This window comes from Meleagris gallopavo, chromosome 1 (assembly GCF_905368555.1).
Source record: "Meleagris gallopavo chromosome 1, MGAL_WU_HG_1.1, whole genome shotgun sequence".
NCBI classification, from domain to species: Eukaryota; Metazoa; Chordata; class Aves; order Galliformes; family Phasianidae; genus Meleagris; species Meleagris gallopavo.
In genome coordinates this window covers 131,193,174-131,219,165 of record NC_139404.1, presented here as the reverse complement: position 1 = coordinate 131,219,165, position 25,992 = coordinate 131,193,174, and the positions used below count along the sequence as shown (strand labels likewise).

Sequence of the window (25,992 nt, the reverse complement as noted above, 5' to 3'; positions counted from 1 at the left end):
TCCCAAAATATTTTGCACATTGAAGCATACTAGTATTAATTTTATTCACAGAAGTGCTCTGAAAGCTTTTTAAAGCTGATATGCATATATATATATGCAAGTCAGTAATGTTAGGCAAAAAGGCATTAGAGCTTAACTTCAAGTATGGATCTTAGAGGTTAATCCTGATAAAAATAAGGCCAAACCTTATCAGAGAGCATAAACCAGCTTTCTAAAAAGAAACCCCATACATCCAATTGCTCTTTTTCACCACTCACAATGCAAATACATGCTGCAGCAAGCCTAGAGTGCACTACTCCCATGAGACTGGGAAAAAGGCATTGGCAAGAGAGGTGATGAAGGCAATTCTTCACACTGTCAGTGAACAAACATGGAGGACCAATGCCAGCAAGGCTTCAACAAGCTAACAGAGCTTGCCTGGGATCCTCAGCTGAGAAGTGTTTGTTCCTATTCTATTTCTGCATGTGTTGTAGAAGTACACGAGTACTCCGTATATGGCACTATCTGCCAGAACTGGGCGTTTCTCATGGGTCTGCAGGTGTCTCCTAAACATGGGCAGAAAGAAAAATGGTTTGATGCAGCTAGAGTATGTGTGTTTTTATCTGTCTCTCATGACTGTATGGTTTTTGTGTTGCTTTGCGGGCCAGTTAGTACATCCTGTCATAGAGATGTATTGCCAAAAGAATGTGTTGCCTTACACTTGCCCACAATCCCATGTTAAAATGACATAATGCAAATTCGTCATCCAAGTTTGAGCTGTTTAGCGATGGTAATCCCACTCCCATGGGACTGTAATAAACTGTGTGTTAAGTTGCAGTGGGAACTGAACTTGCACTGTCCCCCTTGGAGGCAGATGGTCCCATCCAGTAGCCAGAGGTCACCAGTAGGAGTTAATCTAATGGTGATTAATGCTAATATGGATCTCCCTTTCCGTTATCCAACTTTACCCGCTCTCTTTTCTTTCTATATCTAACTTTATGAAAAAGTTTTCTACAATTTATTTCTTCTGCATAGGGATAAGCACATTGGCTCCTGTGAAAATGAAGGGTTTTATATCTGCCTGGGGAGGAATTCAATAGCAAATTTTACTCTGGGATGCTTCTGCACTGGGCTTTAGTTCACTGCCATAAATTGTAGAGACTGAAGAAGTCTCAGCTTATTCATCAGATGTGCTTCTGGAACCCAGAACCTATTGAAAACCTTAGCATAACAACGCGCAGCTGATAACAAGGATAACAGGGTATAAGACAGTAAAGTAAGTACTCTGGGGAGAATTCACACCTGTGATTAACTGACTTAGACCACTGTATGCACAATATATTGTGCCAAAAGGGAGAGGAAAGATTCCTCATCTGAGAAGGCAGCACAGATGTGAACATCCACAGAGACTGCAGCTCTCTTGCAGAAGAGTCTTGAGGGCACGGCTGACTGGATATTAAGATAAAAAATATGGGCAAAATTCTCCTCCTTTCACCAGCAAAGCACACTTGCTCTGGGGACTTTCTAGGAATATGAATTCCAGTTCTGCTCCTGGGGTTATGTGCATATAAGAGGGCTTCTACAGGATTATTAGCACAAGAGGTGGAAAAAAGAAGGAAGAGTTAGGAGCTGTCGGAAACAGGAAAAGCCTTAGTAAAGAGCTATTGGTTCTGCTCTTATGAGATTATTTCATGCAAGTCTGTTAATTTCTGTAGTCAGTCCTGTTTGAAAATTAATGTTTAAAAATTAATGATATGGCTACAAACTCACATTAAGGACATTGTAAAGAAGTTACTTCCAAGCTTACTACCTAGTATGTCTTCCAAACTGAAGTCAATGGGCCAATTTCTCTCTACAATGGCCAAGTTCAATAGCAAATATTTGTAGGCTGGGATCTAAGAAAAATAGATGGAATGGAATGGAATGGAATGGAATGGAATGGAATGGAATGGAATGGAATGGAAAGAATAGAATAGAATAGAATAGATAGAATAGAATAGAATAGAATAGAATAGAATAGAATAGCTCAGTTGGAAGGGACCTTCAAAGACCACTGAGTCCAACCTAACAACTTCACCAGAAGTTATTGAGGGCATTATCCAAATGCTTCTCGAACACTGACAGACAAGGGCACCAACAACCTATCTAGGAAGCCTGTTGTAGTGTTTGAACAATCTCACAGTGAAAGAAATACTTCCTAATGCCCAGCTTTGTGCCATTCCCATCAGTTCTCAGGAGCAGAGCCTGGCACCTCCCTCTGCTTCTTCTCCTCAGGGCACTGCAGGGAGCAGTGGGATCAACTCTCAGCTTCCTTCTCTCCAAACTGGACAGCCCAGTGCCCTCAGCCTCCTCTTACAGGACATGCCTTCAGCCCTGCTACCAGCTTTGGAGCTCTCCTCTGGACGCTTTCAAGGACGTTACCATTCTTTCTATATTGTAGAGCCCAGAACTGCACACCATACTCAAGGTGAGGCCACAGTGATGCTAAATATAGTGGGAGAATCACCTCTCTTGACTGGCTGGCTATGCTGTGTTCAGTGGAACGCAAAACATGAGAAATAAAAATAAGATAAGCACAATCAGCCTCCAAAGTTCAGGTATAAAAAGTTAACCTAGTTATTGAAGCCACGGCTTGCAAATGATGCCAGTTCCAGGAGAACTGCTGGAAGACAAGTGAGTTGCGCCAAAGACAGCAGATGGCCTTTTTGATGTAGGCTGTTTGATGTAAATGGACACGAATCAGAGACATTCTATTCCCAGGAGAGAGCAGAATACATCCCTGAATGTGGCATTTACAAAATAGAATTATATTTCCAAGAAGTAAATGCAATCCTAAAAGGGTAATAATTGTCATATAATATAGCTGTATAGCATTTTTGCGATTTCATCACTGAGAATGTCGAACTTGGATGCAGTGAGGGAATGAGCTCGAGGAGATGAGGTAGAGATGACCTGGCTGAAAGTCATCCAGCCTACAAACTGATCTGTGCTGTCTCCATACACAACTGTCTCTGACAAAGTCCATGATGCAGGCACGTAACCAACTTGAAATGTGAATCTTGATCTGAAAATAACAACTACCATGACTAAAAGTAACAAATACATGCAACTTGTTTTGGGATTAGTTTCTGCCTGACTTATTTTGTTGTCATTTGTTCTTTCCACAGCTCTATCTGCACAGCCAATTTGCCTCTTCTCTTGCAGTTGGTCAGCAAATTCCAACTTTTTCTGTTTCATAGAATCATAGAATGGTTGGGGTTGGAAAGAATCTTAAATATTATACTGTTCCAACCTCCTGCCATGGGCAGGACTGCCATCCACCAGGTCAGGCTGCACAGGGCCCCATCCAACCTGGCCTTGAGTACTTGGATATCTGTTGAGATCTTTAAAGTGTAATTTAAAAAAAGAGGTCTGTACACAAGTTTTTAAAATATATCCTGCTGTAATCTTTTAAACAGACTTTCTAAAAATCATACTTTATAATTTGCAGGGTCTGTTGGAAAGAAAAACACACAGCATCTTTGGGTTACAAAGTTCAATAGTGAGCTCTTTGAGAGCACAACAGAAAAACAGTTTACATAGGATGAAGTCTAAGGCTGTGATGATATTTACACTTAGAAGTCTTGGAGTGCTTTTCCCAGAAGGTGTCTGATGAAAATTTGGATCAGGCTATAACCAGGTGGGGCTGGGTAACAGAGGGCACATGTGTTTTCACAATTAATTGATTTAGACAACATATCCTGAACAGGGAAATGTTTATTAGTTATCTGACTGTGCTCCTTGGCAAGAGTTCTAATAATTTTTGTGGTTACCTATCAGATCTGCTGCTAGAACTACAACACAATTCGTTTGCAGTGGAGGTATTAAATGACCTGCAAATATCATGTAAGCAGATAGAAATAAACTGATTTGCTTGTACACAGGATTTAAAAATAAAAGGACCAGGAACATTAAGGACAAGATGTTAAAAATAAGTAATATATAAAGCCCTTAGCTACCACAGATAAAAAGATTTTTGCCCTCAGGGATTCAAATCATGCCACACAAAATGAATGAAAGCATGCTTTAAAAAAAACAGATGACACATTATTCTGTTAATAATAGCACAGCCACGGGTTGCTCGGTCATCTTATTTTAACTTGGGATGCTTAAAACATATTCTTTCTGTAAAAGCAAGCTTCTCATTTTTGTCATTTTAAAGAAGAAATCCTTCTTTCCTATTTTGCAAGTAGATGCTAATGTTTAAAGAACCAGTTTTAGTGACTGCCAAACAAACTGAATGGTAATTTCTAAAAACATGAGCAAACAGGCTAGCACAAAACCAGGAGTGTTTCATATAAATGAATTCAGACCACAGATAAACAGAACATTTAACAATTAATATATGTAATGAAGAACTCTAAAGTGCTAGTGGCAAGCAAGGCTGCACTCAATAGCTTTGAGTGAACAACAATGACGGTCTCCATACATCACTGTCCATTTGGATCTGCTCTATCCTTTTTCCTCCTCCTGCTCCTCATGTTTCCATCCTATGTGGATCTGAACCCCATGCAGACTGTTTAGGACATTAATTTTTTTGCTGATGTGCCCACAGAGAGACTGTCGTAAGCAATGCATGTTGCTAGCTGCAGCTTCTACTACTTTGTTCACAGTAAATAATAATATGTTGCTGTCAGATCTCATCAAAACATTCATTTCAAGTTATTCTTGTTATCAGATGTTTCTGCATATGCTTGTAGAGGCTCAAGATCAATGTGTCTTCTGTATAAATCTGTTTATTTCCTTCAAAATGGAATTCAGACTAAGTTAATCATTCTGGGAGTGTTTTGTTTTTTTTCTCCCTGGCATAATCATTTCCTTGATGGTTATTGTTATCTCTAAGAGACACATCAGCTAACAGTGGAGCTATCTGCTATTATTAGCACCCAGTAACTAGATAATTCCTGAGTTTCCATATAATTGGGAACAAAGATGCACAGTTTTAAATCCCACTATAATATTTAATTATACTATATGATTGTGAGCTCTTTCCACAAAACAGTTATCTGCTCCTTTAGGAGCAAAACCTCAGGCCTTTTGGCTACAAGGCCACATCTGCCCTTTTAAAGATGCTGGTGGCCCTTTTTGCTTTTGGTAAGCTATTTGGAAGGCAGATCTCAGGTTTTGTCCCTTTCAGAAGTGTTTAGACAAGTATGTCACCTCAGGAATACGATACCAAAGCCAATGTTTGGTTACATGATTGTGAAAGATCTTCTGTTTATAAATGAACAAACAATTTTTCACAGGGGGGATAAATCCAGCTCGCCTTATCTTTTCTAATCAGAGTGAGCTATTAAGCGGCTTTGCAAAATAATTTATTCTCACTTAAATTGACATTTCATACTGGAAGATAAACATTCCCTTTAACTTTTTGGAGAACTGTCTTTATTACTTTCCTCCCCTCTCAGCCTTCAGATCAAACTGGCTGGGAATCACTACATTACGCACTGGTAACGCTGACCTGAGTCTGCCCCATACCGCATCCTGCCTGTCAACAGGGGCAGTGGTGGCACTCAGTTCCCTCAGATATCTGATAGATTCAGCTCTCCAGCTTACAGGAAAGGCCTCAGCTAGGTGAATGGAGATAGTCCTGGGAGGGACGTGGCCCTCGGCACTCTGCTCTGGGTAGCCTTGCTGGGATTGCAAGGGTTGGGCCCGAGGGACCCAGGGGGTCCTGCCAGCCTCAGCCAGCCTGTGAGTCTGAGATTTAAGCACTCAGAATATTGGAAGGCATTCATCTTTGAAACAAAACAAAAAACCAACAAAACAAACAAACAAACAACCAAAAAATATTTTATAATATTTTCTTCTGTGAGCAACCAGACCTTTCTCACCAAAGGAGATGGAACACAGCCCTCCTGTTCTGAGTGGCCCAGAGACTATCTCTCTAGGGACTCTTCAGTCTTCTTGTCAGGTTACAGCCCCGCTTTTCTCATTGAAGCTTAATTAATGATGATTATATAATCCTCCCAAATGGAAAATCAAATCTCTTGTATTTGATTTAGCACAGGCAGTGACTCATACAGTTGCTCGGCACAGCTTGCACTGCTGCTTTGCTGCTCAGCCCCTCATGCCTGGGCACAGCTAATTTGAGGGGTTCACTCCTGTGCAGGCAGCTTGTGACACATCCCAGGTGCAGAAACAGCTGCCAAAATGCTGCAGTAGGTATCACAGAGCACAAACGATGCCCAGAACCAGCCTAGGTGGATGTTGATGTGAATCTTGCTTGGGCCGGAGCAGCTTCTCTCGCTTCCAGCTATAGCTGAGCAGAGAGCTCTAGGGAAAGTGATCTTCTGAAAGACTGAACACATGCCAGCAGCAATGTGAACTTCACCGGCAGTTTCTGAGAGCTGCATGTGCATCACCCTGCCCTGCACCATCTCTCTTCCAAGATGGGGGAAAGCTACTCCTACACAGGCTCCGTGTAGGCTACACAAGATCTGGATCCCCAGCAGCAATCCTGGTGACAAGTCACCATGGTATAAATCAGGTATTTGTTCAGCTTTAGAGAAAAAATAAATCTCACTGGCATCTCAGTGTTATAGTAAAACAGCCTTCAAAGCTGAAGAGGGAATTAGCCCCACAGCTCCCAAGGAAGTTAGGGAGAGCAGCTAAGCCCCTAAGACTGTCTAAGTCTCAGTCCTTCAATTTAATCCATTCAAACCCATCCCTATATGATGTTCTCAGCCATAAGTCACAATGTGATTAACAGAGAAGGTACAAGGGAGGAGGGTTGGACTGTGAGACCTCAACACACATCACCCTCTTCACCTAAGTATTGCAGTTATGTTGGCAATGAAAAAGAGTAAAACAAGTCTGAGAAAAGAATTCAAGGGAGGTTATGTAAAAGGTTATGTAGAAGTAGGATAAATCTAGTGACATTTCTGTTAAAGAGGCCAAAAATGTTCCTATCCATTCTTCAAAACACTCAACAAAGGTTGAGAAGAAGAGGTTAGGACTGTCGTTAGGACCATCCCTACCACAACACTAGGCCAGTGGTAATAGGACATCTTAGTGTTCTGGGAAGACCCTGTGCTGGGGCAGCAGGGCCATGCAGACAGAGAAGGCTCAGGAAATGCTCAGCAAATTGCAGAAAAACAAAGGTAAAATTTGGCACTGGACAGCTAAAGGGAGCAGCAAAACTTGTATTTAGAGAAGAACATCCTGTATCCGTCTCCCATGCGTAAAAACATGCTCACACTTCTACTGCTGTGAAAAGCTACAGGGAAAAGCATTCTTGAATACATTCATAAGGAACATCTCCAGCTAATTAAGCTTAATTTGCAATTTCTGTCCTCTGCTACCTCATTTTTTTTTATCATAGCCTAGCCTCTGCAATGGGAAGAGGGAGTACCATCTCACAGATCAGGACAAGTTCCAGGCCCTCCCTCCTGACCAGAGTCCATCTGCAGCAGATTGGGAAGAAACTGGAAGAGGTGACATGAAGTGGAGGACTTAAAGAAAAGTGGCACATGGAAGAAAATGCAGAAAATTGAAGCAGAAAGCTTGTGTCTTATTTGTGAGCTATAAGCTGGAGTCATTGCAAAATAATTCTGTGTGTTCTGAAATCAACATGCTCGCATTTAGTTTGTGTGCATTAAGCTAGGGGAGATATCTGGAGCAGCAGAAAAATGCAAGTTGCATCTTTCTTCTGAGAAATAGCCACTGATCCAAATGCAGGGATGTGAAATCTCTAACGGGGAAGAGGACAATGTTAAAGTCACATGAAAAATAAAACGCTGAGAATCCTTGAGAAAATGGATCAGAAATTCCCCCGGTAGAAATGTATCCTTATGAGTCAGCACCTGAAATCCGGTTTCTGCTCTAGAAAACAGAACAGCTTGGTGTGTGCGTCTGCCACGCGGCCGCATTTCGCTCCATTCAAACTAGAAAGCATACAGGCGGTTGCATTTTTATACAAATACAGCCCCAAACCGTATGGCACCAAGTAAGAAATACATGCCTTCATGCTGCACGTAGGTTTCTATTCTAGTCATGTGGCTCAAGACCAGAAAGTTAAATGGGGACAGGGACATTTCTTCACAGTGTGGTGTGCGGTTTCTGGAAAGCACAGTGGGGAATTTTTGCTGAGGATGACCTATTTGGAGCAATACCAGCAACTTTTGAAATGCCACTCCAGAGTTCAATCAGACAAGTAACTACAGCGAACTCGAGCAGGCAGGAGAGGGGAAAGCGATAAAAAAAAATTCATTTCTGACACCAAGAATTGTGGAGCAATCTGTTTGTTAGGAAGCACATGAGCTAGAAATCTGCCCCTTGTCCTTTGAAAGATGGTTTCCTAAGGATGACCATGCTGCAGGCTGTGCCAAGTGCATTTCTCTTCCCATGCTGTGGCATCAGGCTCTGCGGTGCTGGGTAGGAGTGAGCAATGGCAGCCTAAGGGGAGGCCTTAGGGTACCGCATTGTCGCCCTTCCCCACAATGGCTCTGTGGGGATGAGAGGGCAAATCTGATAGGCTATTGCCTCTGGCACAGGCTGGGATGTGTGTTCCACATAAGCCAGTAGATAGGGTGGCATTCCTCTTGTGTAGCTAATGGGTACAGCCGTAACTTGCAGTACTGGGGAGTACAACCCAAGCCTCCTCAGAAGCTGGCGGTATTTGCAAATTTGCCCAGTGTCCAAAGCAAACAAAGGGCACGAACAACAGGAACTGACAATTTTGGCATTTCTCATCCAGCTTTTGCAAATCAGCTGTTAGATTCACGCAAAGCGAAATCTGCCCCACAACATTACAAACAGCCTGTTCATTACAAGCCTGTGTTGTTCAATGGAGCAATACTTACAGATCATTTTACATAGCTAAAGTAACATTTATACAACAATTAAAGCTTACCATTGCTGTAAGACCGAAAATTTCCTACAAATTTTATGTATTCATATGTTGGAAATTCCTTTGGGTTCAAACTTCCTCTCAGAAGATGACAATAAAACTCTAGTTCATTGTCAGCTGGATTGTTAAAAGAAGAAGAAGAAGAAATAAATATACTATTTAAGCTAAACACAACCCCAATCTTGCAGCACAAGAGCAGTGTGTTACCACTCAGAGTCCTACAGACCAAGGTGCAATAAGTGGCAGGGCCAAAGCCTCTGCAAGAGCTCTGGGTGCAGTTGATCTACGTGGGCCTCTTCTCTTCCACCATCTTCACCATAGCACTGACACAACGTTGGCGTATTGAGGTAGAGAATGGGATCCTACAGCTACAGCTTTTTTTTTTAGGTTTTTCATGACTCACAGCTGTTTTACATCTTGTGTTGGAAAACTATGCCTAATTATTTCAAAAAATCTATTAAATTAACTTCAGCATATTAACTATGAGCTGCAAGATTTATGTATGCAGTAGATTAAGCAGCTGTACATCTCACATTATTGTGTGCTTTCTGCTTTCCTTCATCTTACCTCCTAGAGTGAATAAGGTTGAGGCAAAAAAAAGGATTTTTAAGAAAAATAAATTCAATTTGAAAAAGAATTATGATGATTTTACAGCTAGTTTTCAACTATAATGCAAAACAAAGGTATGCACCGCTAGCATATCTCTGAACAGCATCTTATTTTAATGGGCTGAAATATCAATTAAGATGTGATTTGTCTCAGGCAAACTGTTACCACTGGCTAACCTATTTTCCTCAGCTGTCTCAAAAGATGCTATATTTAATAATTAACACAACTGCAAGTAGACTTTGCCTATAAAATAAATGCAACGAGTTTAATTTAAAAATAGTACCAAAGGGTCATGCCAGGTGGCAAGATCTCTTTGAAATGCTATGAACATAAGTTTTATACTGCATGCCTCATAAAAAAAAAAAAAAACCAAACACAAACAAAAACAACTCCTTCTGTGAGAAGTTTTTTATCCTACCCATGCTTTTTGATTTACTGGGAAAGATAAAATAAAACTTACTTTTTAGGTAATCCGATGAGGCAGAATCTGTCATAAGCATACAGGAAGATAACATCTTATAAATTTCTGAATGTTCTTGTTCCGGGAGGAAATTTAACAAATTCTGATCCAAGACATCACACTGCAAAAACAAACCAACAGAAATATTGATATTAAACAGCATTGTCACAACAAGCATCACCATGACATTCACATTGCATGATGAATTCTTCCAGGTGATGTTCTGCCATGGACATCACTTTGTAGCACAAGCAGTCCCCTAGGATGGGGAATTGGTGGCCAAGAAGGCCAGTGGCATTCCTGGATGGTACCAGAAATAGTGTGGCCAGCAGGAGCAGGGAGGTAATTGTTACTCTGTACTCAGCATTGTTGAGGCCTCACCTCAATGCTTTATTCAGTTTTGGACTCCTCACTACAAGAAGGACATCAAGGTCATGGATCATGTCCAGAGAAAGGCAATGAAGCTGTGATGTGTCTGGAGCACAAGCCTAATGGAGAACAGCTGAAGGAACTGGGGTTATTCAGTCTGGAGAAAGGGAAGCTCAGAGGAGACCTTATCGCTCTCAACAATGACCCGAAAGGAGGCTGTGGAAAGGTGGGAGTCAGCCTCTTCTCCTCCAGAACAAGAAATAGGATGAGAGGCAATGGCCTTAAGTTGCACCAGGGGAGCTTCAGATTGGACATTAGGAAGAATTTCTTATCAGAAAGAGTGGTGAGGAAGTGGCACAGGCTGCCCAGGGAAGTGGTGGAGTCACCATCCCCGAAAATGTTCAAGAACCATGTGGATGTGGCACTGAGGGACGTGAGTAGGCATGGTAGGGGTAAGCTGACAGACTTAGATGATCTTGGTCTTTTTCAGCCTTAATGATTCCATGAATTCACAGTGCCACCAGCACAAGCCCTCTGGAACCGAATATCCAGGTGTTTCCAGCCTTGTGGCCAGTGGGTAGGAACTCAAAATGCATCCAATTGTGATGAGTGAGAGCTATTCATTGGTATGGGGACTAGGGAACAGAAAGATGGAACCATTTTTGTACAGGGCCATGACCGGCCCATGGTGGATAAGACCACCATGTATGCCACAAGGTTGCCAAGAAAAACATCTCCCTGTATTCAGTGCAGTGACCAACATAATGCCTGACAAGCCTACCTGAAAGGAAGTTGTGAGATAAAGTAACCCTCTAATGGTATTAATTTGCACTCATCTCACTGGAGACTACCTAGAGCTGAGATGACGTACTGACACAGCTCCATGTGTCATCAGAGCAGCTGCTAGCAGACTGCACATTTGTGCTGAAAATGTGTTAGCCCTGTATGAGACTGGCAAGTTATTAATCATCATTGTTTATTCATGTATTTGCTTAAGATTATGCTTTGGTTTCCCTCTGCTTTCCACCCAGGCCTGCTCTTCTCTACGTAATTCCTATTTGGAGCAAGGAAATGCAGTGAACATACTTCAAAAATTAGAGTGGGACAGTTTGTACCCTTACCTTGATGCAATAATATATTAATTTATTCAATTACAAGTATTTATTAAGTGTGCTTGCTACTTGAATACTCCTTTTGTGAAGAATACTTGAAAATTATTTTTGTGACTTCAATATGTACCTCTTTAATACACAACCCACTGATATTGCATGTGGTACAGTTATATATAAACATCCACATTTTAGTCACACAAAATATTTTAAATTGTTCACGTAATTTTGAGAATATGAAGAAAGAACATCTGAAGGGAAACTGCTGTGCTGAGTGCATTTCAAGGATTACAGCACAGTCTTGGAAAAGTAGTTTTCCTTCCCAATCCTTTTCTACCTGTAAATGGTAGATAATGATGCTTATCTACCAGTCTCACACAGGTGTCATGAGGGTTAATTACTCTCTCATCCACTCAGCAGTAGCTGCGGGAGGGCTGGAAGGACCTGCTCACTGCTAGATGCAGGCCATCTCTGCACCTGATGTGAGCTGTCACTGCTCCTCACATTCATTACTGCTTTGTTGGTGACCTTGGGATGCACGTTCAGAGGTGCCCAGTGCCAGGACAAGAGGCCATGGGCACAAATTGGAACACAGGAGGTTCCTTCTGAACACCAGGAGCACTTCTGCGCTGTGTGGGTGACAGAGGACTGGCACAGGCTTTCTGGAGGCTGTCCGTCTCCTCCTTGGGGATCTCCAAGGCCCTGGGCACCCTGCTCTGGGTGGCTCTGCTAGAGATGTGTTGGACCAGAGAGTCCCAGGGGACCCTGCCAGCAACAGCCAGTCTGTGGTTCTGTGCTGCCTTTTGTCTCCATATTATGATCAAGTGCTGCAGTATCCCTTGTGTTTAGAGACAGGACAAAACGGATAGAATCTACTTCACATATTTTACAGCTCTCTCTACTGGAGAGGTCAGGAACACTGTGGAGAAATGCACAGAACAACTTCTGGATCTCATCCAACTCAGGAATACAACAGTATTCTTGAATCAATATGCCAATCAGGAACCTATTGACAGGCCAAAAATAAAGAGAGAAGTAAATATACCAGAGTCTCACTGGAGCTATAGGAAATGTCACGCAAACTCCTTCTGTACCAGACCTGAAGAACAGCCACCTGGTGCCATGACAAACAGGTGAAAGGAGAGGGGAACAAAATGTAATCACCACAGATGAAAACGCATAGGGTGGAGGGGAAAGTTTGCAGCTTTGCCCAATTGCTCTGAAGTGGGCAGCTCTGTAAGCCCTTATGTTTAACTAAAGCACCCACCACTGCCCTTGGTCAGTGAGCAGGTGCAGCACTTTCTGCCTAAGTCCAGTAGAAAGAAAGCAGAGTTTCCTCCTGTGGGTTGGAAATTGGCATTCTGCCATCTGTATTTAGCTGTTTTGTGAAGCAACGCTGGTAAGAAGGAGCAGGGGTGACTCTCTTCCCAAGGCCAGCATGGTTTTGAGGGTGTAGTGTATCAGCTGATGCTAAATGCTTTGAGTTGTGACCAGATTTACAGTAGTTCATTTCACTTTAACTACAGCCAGTCTAACCACATTAGCTAAACCTCTCTTCACATCAGCCAACCCTGGGAGAAGTCTCCAAATCTTACAACAATAGACTACTTAGAATTACCGCAGAGGCAGCTGGTGTCTGAAAACGCTTCATGGAACTTAGGGAAGCTGAATAAAAGAGAGTTGGATATATTTACTCTCAGCACCAGAGTCTTCCATGATTTTAATGAAAGAAAATACATCAGATTTGTGGATAGGGGCCCTCAGAGAGCCCTGCTTTGTGCTCTGCCCAATTATGCCTTCCTTTCTGTGCTCAAAGCAGCAGATTTACACAGTATCTTTTTTTCCCCCTGCACTCACAGAGGAGGAAGAATTGGTATTGTGTCCTTCCAACAGTGACCGAATATAACTTACCAGTAGATCCTGGATATTAACAAAGTAAGTAATGGAGATTTTCCACATAGTGCTCTGATTAGTGTTAGAACTTCAGAAGACAAATAGAAAGGACAGCTGAAATTTCCCATGAGCCGCACAGTGCACATGGGCACATGATTTGCGCATCTCGTGCTGGTAGAAGCCAGCTTGCACAACATACTGCACAGGTACAGACTGTTGGGGCAGGGTTTGCCACTTCTGCTCTGTCAGCCCTGAGGTCTGTGAGACTTCTGCTGCTGCCTTCAGGCTGGTTCCCAACCCTGGCTGCTGTGAGCTGCTTTGATGGGAGCAGTTATGGAGGTAAGCTTGCTGGTTTTTGGAAAGGACCTGACATCAGTGGTCCTCCTGAAAAGATAATTTTCTGCAGCAGATCTACCATGTCCGCTAAGATCAGTGCTTGCAAGGACAGGACTGCCCCCCACAGCTCAGGCTGCCTAGGGCCCCATCCAACCTGGACTCGAGCACCTCCAGGGATGGGGCACCACAGCTTCTGTGGGCAGCTGTGACAGAGCCTCACCACCCTCTGAGTAGAGAATTTCTGCCTAAAATCTAACATAAATCTCCTCCTTTTATTTTAAAACCATTCCCCCTTTGTCCTATCACTATCAGATAGTGTAAAAAGTCATTCTCCCTTCTATTTATATGTTCCCTTCAAGTACTGGAAGGCTGCAGTGATGTCTCCCGGGAGCCTTCTCTTTTCCAAGCTAAACAAGCCCAGTTTCCTCAACCTTTCCTCACAGGAGACGTGCTCCAGCCCTCTGATCATCTTCGTGGCCCTCCTCTGGATCCACTCCAAGAGCTCCACATAAATCAGTAAGCGTATGAAAACACAGCAATTTGCATGCAGGACAGCTTTCTCTCTGCCTTTGATTTGAAGACAAATGTCAGAAAATAGTCAACCACTGGATTCTCAACTGTTGACGATTAAAGAAAACTGGAGTAGATAGATTCAGTTCAATCTGTTGTTGCATAGCAATATTCTTGCATTTACCAGGAGCTGCCGCCTTTCATCAAGTTCCTTTCGCCTCAGAAGAAAATAATTTTTGTTTGTACTACAGGAAGGTAGTGTGCGTGAAATACATTTGGCTGGGTGGAGAACAGCATGTATTTGATGAAAAAGTAAATGAGAGAAAAATAATTGTAATTTTCTGAAGAACATGGGAATGGTGGCAATGAAATAATGATTTGGCAGGTATTGTTTTCTCCTGGGCACACATTTATTTGAGACTGAGCTACTAAAAATGAGTGTTTGGATTAATACTTCATTACTGCACCATTCCTCCCAGAGCAGCCTTAGCAACAGGAGCAGAGTCCAGCTCAGCCACTCTCTGCTGTATTCACAGCAACATCTCCCCAAGCAGCTCAAGTAGGGGAACAGTTGCCAGCGACCTCCTACCCCTCTCAGTGCAGTGGGGTTTATGTCTTTTACCTCCGTGGAGCAGAATCAGGCCCTTAGCAAGCTCCTTGTCGGGCTGAACTGGCTTAGTAATCAGAGATGGAAAAGATCAGCCAGGTCAACCCATCTCTCCCTTGGCCAGAGGATTCCCACAGAGCTTTTTCCATTCAAACCCAAGTGCCTCATAGCAACAAAAACTTGAAGTGCATGAATCACGCTGAGAGGGAGCAAAGGAGATCAACAGCAGCAACTGGTATAACGTAGAGACAAAAACTCTCTCTGCATTTGCAAGAAAACATCCCCTCACCCCATCTCCCACCCTCCTGTGTCTGTTTTTAACACGGCAGGGCCCAATCCTATGTTTTTTAGTAGAAAAAAGCTTGTGCCAGAGTTACTCACTGGTAAATGCCCTAGCAGAGGTGTGATGCTGTCAGACACGTAGATGATGCTCCCACCTGTGGTTACTGCTATGATGAAGCCGTCCAACGCCTAAGGAAAACATGCAAGTGGAGAGTACTTTAGGAGGGAAGAGGGGAGTAAACAGCATGTCTCACTGCATGTTGATCAAAACCATTTTACTTCAGTACTGTATTGTTGTTGAATCGTAGGAACGTTATCTCACATTGCAGAACAGTAATTCTCTGATTTTACAGTCTGATTTAACTTTTACAACATTCTTTGTAGTCTAGCAAAACCTACTATTGAAGCAACAAAGGGCTCACAGGAATATTTCGTGTCTCGGTTTTTAAATTAATCACACATTTTAATAATGCAAAATGACTAAGACTGGATCCCTTGGAAGTTATTAAAATGAACATTTGAGCTCTGTGTAAATATCAAAGGACGATGAAAGGATGCAGTCCTATCTCAAAATGGTAGTTCTCTGCAAAACTCATAAATCTCAGTTTGTATTAATGTAACGTAGTATATCACTGGGCTTTCATGTAAGTAAAAGCAATGCAAATGATCAAATAATCCTTAGTTTGACTTTTAATTGAGTGATTTATTCTAAAGGTCATGGTACTGGATTGCCCATTCAAAGAGAAATTCCCCCTTCCACAGAGCTCCTTCCTCACGCGGGTCCCACCTTGCAGTGAGCCTAGCACTGAAGGGAATGCCTTATCCCAGTCCTCTGCACAGCAGCAATTTCACCTTCAAAATTAGTTCCTTCTTTATTCTGAGCTTCAAAGCTTGGAGATCAAACTCCTTCTAAGTTAAACCTAGGTAGACTTCCAGATTTAAAGCAGTGTTTCACCTATTCTGAGCAGAACACCTCAAAAATTCAGAGTCAATAGCAGGTGCTCAGAGACAATATTAAAGCCTCATCGTGACCGAGAAACCAGTGGCAAAGTGCCTTCAGGTGGAATGGGTCAGTGCTTTCTCTGCCAGGTCGCAGGTGACCTGGAACTGATGCTGACTGTCCTATTAGAGTAGCATAAGTGCCATGAACAGGACTGAAAATTTCAAGTGTACTCCAAAGACAGGTGTGTGGCCAACAGCCTGGTGGTGGTGGCATCGGGTCACAAACCCTCCCTGCAAACCTGGGCACCCCTCCAAGACAGGCTCGGATGGTGCAAGCTGCAGAACATCCTTCTCCCCTGCTGACTTCAATAAGGGTAAGAATTCTGAGAACACTAGAAATGCTAATTGTTTGTTAAAAAAGAAATAGGAGAGCACAAAGCCTTGAATAAAGACACAAACATATGTTCCTTTTTTCAGAGAATGCTGAGCACCCACAACTATTTAAGTCAATGGGAATCTGCTGGTGCTACAATCCTTTGAAAAGCAGGTCAATAACTTACACCCCAGCAGAAGAGTATGTGTTTAGCATTTCTGAAAACCCTCCAGCTGCCTAACCCTCCAGTTACTTTGATTTTGTTAATCTAAGTGCAGAGGATATGTTTTTCTTTGGCATAGTACACTCAAGCTGTTTTCTAAAAGGCATGATATTTGTTAACCCTCAGAAGAGAGCAGTGGTATCACAAGGCAGCTGGATTGTGCATGTTACTATGGTGAAGGATGGTTTTTTTTATTTTTTTAAAACTGAGTCTTTATTTCATATCCAATGCAAATCATACAAAGTGACTCATATCAGACTTTTGTGGTAAGATCAAGTTAATGTGTGCATACATAATTCTGTGTTTAGTTACTTTCAGTCCTCTTCCAGCATGAAGATGGCATGTGGCTCATCAAAGCTTTCCCTACTGCAACAATCATGGATGGACCAACAGATCTGGTCCCCACTCGTGTGTAATTTGCTTACTTTTCATTCAGTAAAAAGGGGCTGTTTTCAGGAAACCTGATGTAGACCTGTGGTAGAACACGACCCCTTTGAATCAATGCTAGAAAAAAGCCTTCCCATTCTTTGATTACAAAACAGGAAGAACTTTAAGAAGTCTTGCCCAAATGCTAATAAAATAAGATTAGAAGAAAGGCAAAAAAAGAAAAAAGAAGTGACTACTGAATCTCTGTCTCAGTAGGACATCCCAATACCCAACATCAACTTGAAACTCACATTAGGAGGAAGGTGTTTTACAAACCAGGAAGTTTGAAAGCAAGTGTTTTTTACTTTAAAACTGTGTGGCTGATACAAGCAGAATCAACAGTCAAGACATCTACCAACATATTGGTTCCTGAGGGAACTGTTTTAACGCAGACTGAAAGAGCAATGTATGTCATGCTCTTGACACCAAACTGGGAGTCAGTGGTCATGGGTACGGTATGAGCAAAGCACCTCTCAACCCTGAATCTGTGGGATCCCATCACAGTCAACTTCAGCATGTTTACCATGGGAGAAGATCATTGTTAAAGAAGGTTCTAGCTGTTACTAAGAGAGAAAAGTGCATTTTAGCAGCTCATTTGCATTTCATCTCAAACGTGCATAAATGCCATTGAGTCACCTCCCTTCAAATCCCAACTAGTATTAAAAGCACCTATGGTGTAATTTAAAGATAATTTAAAACCTATCATTGCAAAATAACCCTGCTCTCTATTAGAATAAGAAGTATTTGATAAGGGCCTGGAAATTCATTATAGTGGAAGTATTAACTGCATCAAGCCTGCAGGAGCTGTCAGGTTTTATCTGGTTGTACAGCACCTAGCACTAAAGGGACGCGACACTGCTGTGTTGTAGGTGCTACTCTTGCATAAATATTAATAATAGCACATTACGAGACCAGAAGATAAACTGCTGCATGCCCTTTCCCTCACCCCTGGTTGTGAAAACAAAATGTAATCTGTGATTCAAATCTCTCTTTTGGATTGCATTTCTTGGAGCTCTGTCTGCACCTTTGCAGGGTGCTGTAGCAGCAGTGCTGCTGGTGCAAGGGTGAGCAGCAGTGCCATGAGCCAACTCTCAGCCCTTTGCTTGATGGGCAAACACAGTGGTACCTGAAACCTCTTTTGGAACTGCGAACCACATTTTATTCTAGAAGCATGGGCATTTCCACAACTGCTAGGCAAAATTAGCAGAACCGTATGCATGTTCACCTCCAACATCAGCTGAGTGAATTCCTCGTTGCTGAGAAATGAAGGCTTCCAGTCCTGATGAATTTCAGAAATCTCCGTCTGTGCCGACACTTCTAGATAAATAAAACATTTCATTTTTTAAAATTCAGAGAAACTTACATTTTGCAAGACTATATATGAAAAGGTAGAAATTACCTGTATATTCAAAAATTTCATTTTTCAAGTACGGGTTTTGCATGCAGAGAGAGAGAATAATGACTGCCTCAACTGAGCCCAAGTCTGAAGTATTTTCCCCTGTTTTTGTTCAACTCAGCTTGAACCAGCTTCTGTGGGAGCTTGTATTCACCTAGCCATTGGCATCAGTCAGCACTACTGAAGTATTATTCAAAAGATAAAAACATTTTGCACAAAATTAAGATCAATATGAGGTTTGGCACATGCCAAATTGGTATTTACAACATGCTGTTTCAAAATTAGGACACCCAGGAGCGAGAGTTCAGCCTACAGCTACTGTGTCAAATGAAGAACAGCAAGAAAATCCCTTCAGAGAAGACCCAAAGCCCTATAACCCAAACACCAGAAGAATTCCTCCATTCACCAAAATGCAAGTGATACATGGGCAATGCATCACTTGTACTTTGGGAAATGTAAGAGTTGGAACACTGGGGTTTCCTCCCAAATCCTGTCTGAAGGGGGTCTTCCATGCTTACGCCCTCATAGGCATCCTCCGTGTCCACATGGATGGTGGCGATGAGGATGGCTCTGCTGTCAGCAAAGCCCATGGATGAGTGGTGCCTGAGTGGAGTGCAGGCAGACCAGAGTGACAAATCATGACGTAGCAGTGAAATGTGGCACCATACCAGGGATAGCTGGGTGCATTGTGGTAAGCTCCAAAAAACAGCAACTTGTGCTAGCTTTGCCTGAGAGTTGCCAGACTTGTCAGACGGTGTCATGGGGTAGATCTTATGATTTACAGAGTCTGGTGCTGTTTTTGTTCACTGCTCACTCTGCTTCTCCAAACAGGCTTCGTCATTCAGTAGTGACGTAGTGAGTAGCGAGGGGATGCTGAGTGCAGCCTGCCTTTTCCTTTCAGCACCACCTGCTAATTAATCCTATTGATTAACACTTACAGAGCACGCAATTCCCAATGCTCCTTATTCCAAGCACATAGGCAAACTGGCCAGGGAAATGAAAATAGCTCAGTGCTATTAAAGAGAGTAAATTTATAACGTTGCCTGTGCATATTGTCTCCTAGAAATAAATGAAAGTTCTGTTCCAGGTTTATGAGTGGAGACACAGTGAGTTCAGCTTGCTGTCTACACTGCTGGGGTTGTCATGGGCAGCTGAGATGGTCTTACATGGAGATATGAAAACCAGATGAAAGAAAAGTAGAGATCAGCCCCAGCCAGATTTGCATTACGTGATCTCAAAATAGAGGATGCTTTCAGCTTGGGAGAGCTGATATACACAAAACATCAACTGCTAGAAGAATTACTTGAGATTTGGGAGATTCTGTGGATTATAAAGAAAGAGACTGTTTACGAAACCAAAAATTCTAAAAATTGACCTGCTCCTCTGTTATAACTAAAATCTTGGTTTAGCCTACTAAGTGAAAGGGAAATACAATTGAATAAAGCAGATCCAAACTACTCTGAACATAATCAACATTTTTAAATGGTGATGTTTTGTATTATATTGTATGACTACTAATCTAGTTTAAAAATAGATAACATTTACTGTTTTTAGCGAGTGCACAAAACCAGTCACAGTTTGACCCAGTTTCTGTGAAAGGATTTATGACTGTTGGATTTCTTTTATCCAGTTGTTTGTTCTTCTAGAAATGAAGTGCCTTTTGTAGTAAATCATTTGGGCTATCAGCCACACTTGTCTACACTTCTTCAAGACTTGTATGATTGCTCTTTGCTTGGCTTTTATGACTGAGCATACTCACATTTTGCATTACTCTGTCTTGGGTAGCTAAAGAAAAATGTTACTGCTATCACTTTCTAATAAATATATATAATTATGAAACTTTGAGACACCCCAGTCATGCTTTCTCATATGAAATCACCTTGTCCAGGGCAAAAAAATAATAATAAATAAATAAAGAGAAACTTTGCTCTAACAACAGAATCACTATATTTATTTCCTCAGTAAGTTTGGCATTTGCAACTCCATTATGTTAGAAGCTATGATACAAGAGTTGCTGTGCTCTTTTCCACTTCTCACAGAGCACTTTCAGAGAGGGAGATGTTCGACAAGCAAGGTGAGCCAGGTGGTACAGTGCATCAGCCATGAGAGTTCTCTCCACTTTGTGGGATCAGGGATGTTCCCTATAGTCGCCTAATAAATTCTCAGCCTCTTCCTCATGGAAGGAGAGCAAGAGAACTCCATGTCAGTCCTGATTTATAGAGAAGAAGCACTTCATCAGTCTTTTTTTCCTGCTGGAGGATGTGCACACATCAGGGAGCCTTCCATGTGTGCTCATTGCACTGACTGGAAACAAGACCAATGAGGATAGAGCAGCAGGGTCAGGGTTTTCTGCAGTGAGGGAACCTTTCTGAGACACCTCACTGTCACCGTGTTTGCAACCAAAAACAAGCTCCTGCCTTTCCAAGGCCAAAATTGCATGCAACTGCATGCTCTACAAACGTGACATAGCTTTCTGCTTGGATAAACCAAGCAAAGCTTTCTGTGGACGCAACTTGCTGACACTGTCTTCAAAAAACTGGAGCCTTTCCTGGTTTGAATTTTCTGCTGCAGAAATTGAGTCCTACAGAGTCCACCAAGGAGCAAGGACTGATCAGACTATTTCCTGGTACTTTTCTGTAGAGAAGCTGAGGTGAATGCTTCGTTCTTCTCAGAATATTGCTAGTTTCAAGGAGAGGAATCTTCCCTCCGGCCCCACACTCCTCTTGTTCAAAGCACCCCTTTTCTTCACATAAGCTGCAGGGCACAGCTGCCTCCATTCCTGACATTCACCACCTTCGATAACAGGGTGAGAGCCATTCTCAACTAAGAGCAACTGAGGAGATGGATTTGGGCAGCACAACGACTGTAAATTATCTTTTTAGAAGCCAAGACATAGAAAAAAGTACCTTATATTGGCACTTTTAAGCCCCCTGAGCTATTTTGATAATCACTGAAGGAAACGGGATTTTGTAACAGCGCTTGGCAAGTGCATGATGAGCTGCAGTAACTCTTACCATTGTGTTTCTGCAGAAAGCCAATGACTTTTTCCAGCACAGTAGTTTTGTCCATTTTACGGGTGTTGCCTGGAAGCATTGAGCTGAGCTCCTTGATGAGAACATTGAACTGATCACGTCTCTTCTTTTCAGACTTGTTACGCGAAGCCCTGTAGATGGAGAAAAAAAGATAAGAGGAGCAAGAAGAGGAATCATCACATACCTCCTCTTTGTAATGCATGCATGTGGAAATCAGCATGCTGTATGCCTCATTATGTGAAGATTGGCACTGGCAAATCATTCACAAAGGAGCAGACTGGAGATTGATAATACTATGGGGCATACCCATCTGAGAAGTTTTAAGAGGAGAGAGGAACTCCAGTCCTTCAGCTCAGCCACTGCACTGGAATGGGGTCATAGAATCATAGAATCATAGAATCATAGAATCATAGAATCACAAGGTTGGAAACGACCTGTAAGATCATCTAGTCCAATTGTCTTCTCATTACCACTGCTACCACAAACTAAACCATATCTTGCAGCTCCTCATCCAGACGCCTCTTGAACACTGGCAGGGACAGCAAATCCACAACCTCTCTGGGCAGGCCATTCCAGTGCCTGACCACTCTTTGAGAGAAAAAGTTTTTCCTCACGTCTCTGGGTCCACATAGAGTCTGTCTCTTCGTGCAGGTCCTCTGGGCACATCTAAGCTTGCTTACAGAGAGCCATGGGGCTGTTGTCTTCCAGTCATTCACATCAAGGAGCTTAGCAGAGGCTCCCACCTGGCTCATATGCCCCTAGCTCAGTCTCCTTTCTAAGGTCACCAGGGCAAAAAGGAGGGATGGCTGATGTGTGCATCCCATCTCAGCATGGATGAGAACCAAGGCCAGGACACATACTTAGACGTGGGGCTCAGAAGTGCTAGCACAGTCATAGCTTCTTGCCCATAATGCCTGAATGCCACTGGGCAAATCACTTTAGGTCCAAATGTCACAACTCTTCAAGTATGAAGTGGTGACTCCACAGCTCTCAGCCAGTCCTGCCTATTTCCATTGCTGGCTCATCAGAGAAAGTCTACTTCTACTGCTGTATTTGAACAGTGATCTCAACAGAAGAAGGGACCTGACTTCATCTGGAATTTTTTGGCAACTTCATGACACCGTCATTAAGCTGTTGATAATCTTTTCAGCTGGTGTACTTTATTCATTTTTTAAATATATATGAAGCTATGCACAAATAAAGGTTTCTGAATGACCCCCAAAAATATGACAGTTTTTCTATATGAAGACTATCACTCAGACTTCTGCAGCTATGTTAAAATAAGCATGATACAGAAGATGTGTTTGTTCTTTTGAGAGGTCACCAAGCAGGCAAGATTTGCCTCATTAATGACATAAAGATCTAAAAATCTGGTTATATGTAGGCAGGAAAGAAAAGCCAAGAGGCCAGTTCTCCTTCTGAGTGTCTCATCCCAACTAATTCTGCTGTACCTTGTAAGGAGTTCTTTCATACACTGGCGAAAATGAGAGCAGAATTTAGCCCAGCATTTACATCCCCCCAAAGACCAGTCCAGCAATAAACATTTTCAGCAGAGAAATCACTGCAGAGGCTTCTGGATGTTACTACCAACAGAGAGCTGGGTAATTTTTGTTTGTCTTGCTCTCAACCCTGAACACACTTGGAGATGCACTGGATAGAAGCCAACGTTTGATTATTTTACAGCTTGGAACACGAGAGATTGGGTGGATACTGCCTGACTGATTCCAGCCTGTTCTTACTGCAGTGCAAAAGGCTGTCAGAACAAGATGTGAAAAGCTCCATCCTTATCCTATTTCTGTACAGTTCAAGGGGACTTAAAGAATGTCAACATTTTACTTTCTCATAATTCAGTCCTCAGTTCATTTTAAGCTCAAAGGGTCTTGATCTTCCTGAAAATAAAATAAAGTACCAGGAAAGTGTTGCATTGCCAAAATAAAGATGCTTTAACAGAAATATAAAGTACCTATTTTTAATATTTGACATTTTGTTCACAAAAAAAACATAAAAACTCCTTTAAGAGAAAGAACTCTACCAAGATCTGAATCGATAATCACAGTAAAATCTTAAAAAGGGGAAAAAGAGGAAAAAAAAGCCCACAATTAGGTCATCTAAACTATCCCTGTATAGTTGCAAATGCTTTAATTCAGTCCAGTTGTAAATGCCTTAAATAATGCAGGTTTCATCACTTCCCTTGGAAGATTACTCTCTCGCCTTGTTTACTTCATTGCTAGGCTATATCACTTACAGTAAGCCAAAACAGTCTTAATTCCACTCTGCTCATCCCAGTTCTCCTCCCTCCCCACTATTCCAAAAAAAATACACATACCCAAGGGAAGAAGGAGATGCAGTATGAATAAAATCTGGAATTGTAGTGAATACAGCTAGAGGCAATACAGGACAGCTTGAATTCAGAAAGATCAAACCCACCGATTCAAATGTGTTCTCAACAGCCATTTTTATTCTCACATACTTGCTGCTTATTGTCTTAGAAAAAGGCCGATATTTGTTGACCAGCAGCCATTGCACGATGCTGATCTACAATGAAATGTGACTTTACACTTAATTTCCTATTTCTTTTGGCTGTCCAATGGATTACATTACATATGCATCGAAGCAGGTAGCTGTACCACATACTTTAATTCAGAGTCTTAAATTTACATTTTATTGGAGTGGAAAATGGCAACTGCTACTCTTAATTTATTAAGTGTTATCTCAAGGTTTACTCCAAGCTGATTTGGGCTGGAATTTGCAGTTCAAATGGATTGTTAATATATATATATATATATATATAAAATTTTCTATTAGTTAAAGGAAACTACAAGAAAAAGGGTTAAGGAAAAAAAAAGAAAGAATACCTTTCATTTCATATTAATATATCTATAAAAGTAAGTACACTTAATCTAGCATCAAAAAATTGAAAATGAAATTACGACTTCCGATCTCCATAAGAGCAGAATGTTCAGCAAATGGCTTCTCCCACATTTGTCTTTCTTTAAAGATTTAGAACAAACCACACAGCTTTTAAATGAGCCTCAGTGGTTCTCGTATACTTTAGTAACTGTAGATTTCTATGAATCCTCTTATGATCAGGCTGGGAGGTGTGGAAAAGGTTCTGCACCAGAGGGTGGTGGGCATGGAACAGGCTGCCCAGGGTAGTAGTCACAGCCCCGAGTGCCAGAGTCCAAAGAGCATTTGGATGACTGTCAGACATAGGGCTTGGATTTTGGGTGGTGCTATGTGGAGCCAGGGGTTGGACTCAATGGTCCTTGTGGATCTCTTCAGGATGTTCTACGACTCCACAATTTCAGACTTAATTTCCAATTTAGTTTTATTTCTAAAAACCAAGAAGTGCTCAAATTGCAATTCAAAGAAGTAATTTCCTCATTACATCTTAAAAGTTATCATTTCTTTCATCCACCTTAGAGCAGGCCTGCCCCAGGGCACATCAAAAACTTCCTCCCTGAACAAACGGCATGAAAATCACACCAGATGGTGATGACAATCGCCGATCGTGAGGATACGCCTAATTCTATTTTTGTCCTTTGTGTGTTCATTTAATGCATTTTCATTTCAACAATGCTAACATCTGAAAAATGAAGTCTTAAGCATGATGAGTGGCGATACCAGCTAGATGTGGGCTGCCTACTGCCCTCCACCCCCTTGACCCAAAGTCCCTGCACCTTACACTCTTCAGGTCCTTGTGCACTAAAAAGACAGATCGTTTGGTGATGTGATGCGACAGGAGGCATCCATTCCTCAAGGCCACCCTGTCCTCAGGTGTCTGTGTTCTTTGTGGATGTCTCAGCACAGCCACATGCAGTAAAGTGTCCCTATTTTATCAGCCAAACCCCACAAAGGGCAAAGCAGGTGACTCCTTGCAGCCTTGCATACATTGGAAGAGGGAGCAAAAGGAGAGCGGCTGAGCGTGGCTGCAGTGTGTTCTGACCTATATTAGGGAGAAAAGGCTGCAGGGAAGGAAGGAGAGGAGAAGGAATCAAAAGAGATGAAAATGGATCAACTAGTTGTGCCTGGACTGGAAATTACTCTCATTAGGGGGAACTAGGGAAAAAAAAATGCATGCAACCAGAGGCTCCCTCTTAAGCAATTAGATTGCAGGCTGCAGTATTGATAATGCTTCCAGAAAAAAAAATAAATAAATGCTTTCCAACAGCCTTTGTGACATTGCAGATGCCAGCCAGATTGGACAGTTATTAGCGTTTTATTGCATGGCTCTTCTGCCTTGAAGCACAGCCCTCCCCTGCCCACAAAGTGCTCGCAACAATTTCCTGCCTACGTATCAGCTGGGACTTTATCGTGGAGCAAGAATATATGGAAATAAATGTTTCTGTCACTTTAGGGCTGACACAGCACTTTGAACAGCTTTTCTCTGTTATGAAGGTAACTTCTGGGTGTTCTCATCACCGTGAGATAGGCATTGCTGACTACGTCGCCATCATATTACAAAAAAAAAAACAACACGCTTTTAAAGTTCCTTTTCTTTTGCAATATGCTTCTTGTAAAAAGAAAGTCACGCATTTTTCTACACTCTGAGAGCT

General features: G+C 42.1%; 1 protein-coding gene across 7 annotated transcripts in view; it reads right to left on the bottom strand.

Annotated features, from left to right (window-relative positions):
• NPAS2 (neuronal PAS domain protein 2) overlaps window positions 1–25,992 on the bottom strand; it is a 99,425-nt gene that overhangs the window by 22,866 nt on the left and 50,567 nt on the right. For 6 of the 7 annotated variants that reach the window (XM_085214085.1, XM_085214073.1, XM_085214070.1 and 3 more), the window contains 5 exons: window positions 21,419–21,567; window positions 18,234–18,325; window positions 15,144–15,233; window positions 9,939–10,059; window positions 8,873–8,986 (listed from right to left, as the gene is read on the bottom strand). In XM_085214085.1, coding sequence (XP_085070211.1) covers window positions 8,873–8,986; window positions 9,939–10,059; window positions 15,144–15,233; window positions 18,234–18,325; window positions 21,419–21,567 — 566 coding nt within the window. The remainder of the gene's footprint in view (window positions 1–8,872; window positions 8,987–9,938; window positions 10,060–15,143; window positions 15,234–18,233; window positions 18,326–21,418; window positions 21,568–25,992) is intronic. The other variant, XM_085214078.1, reaches the window with a different exon arrangement.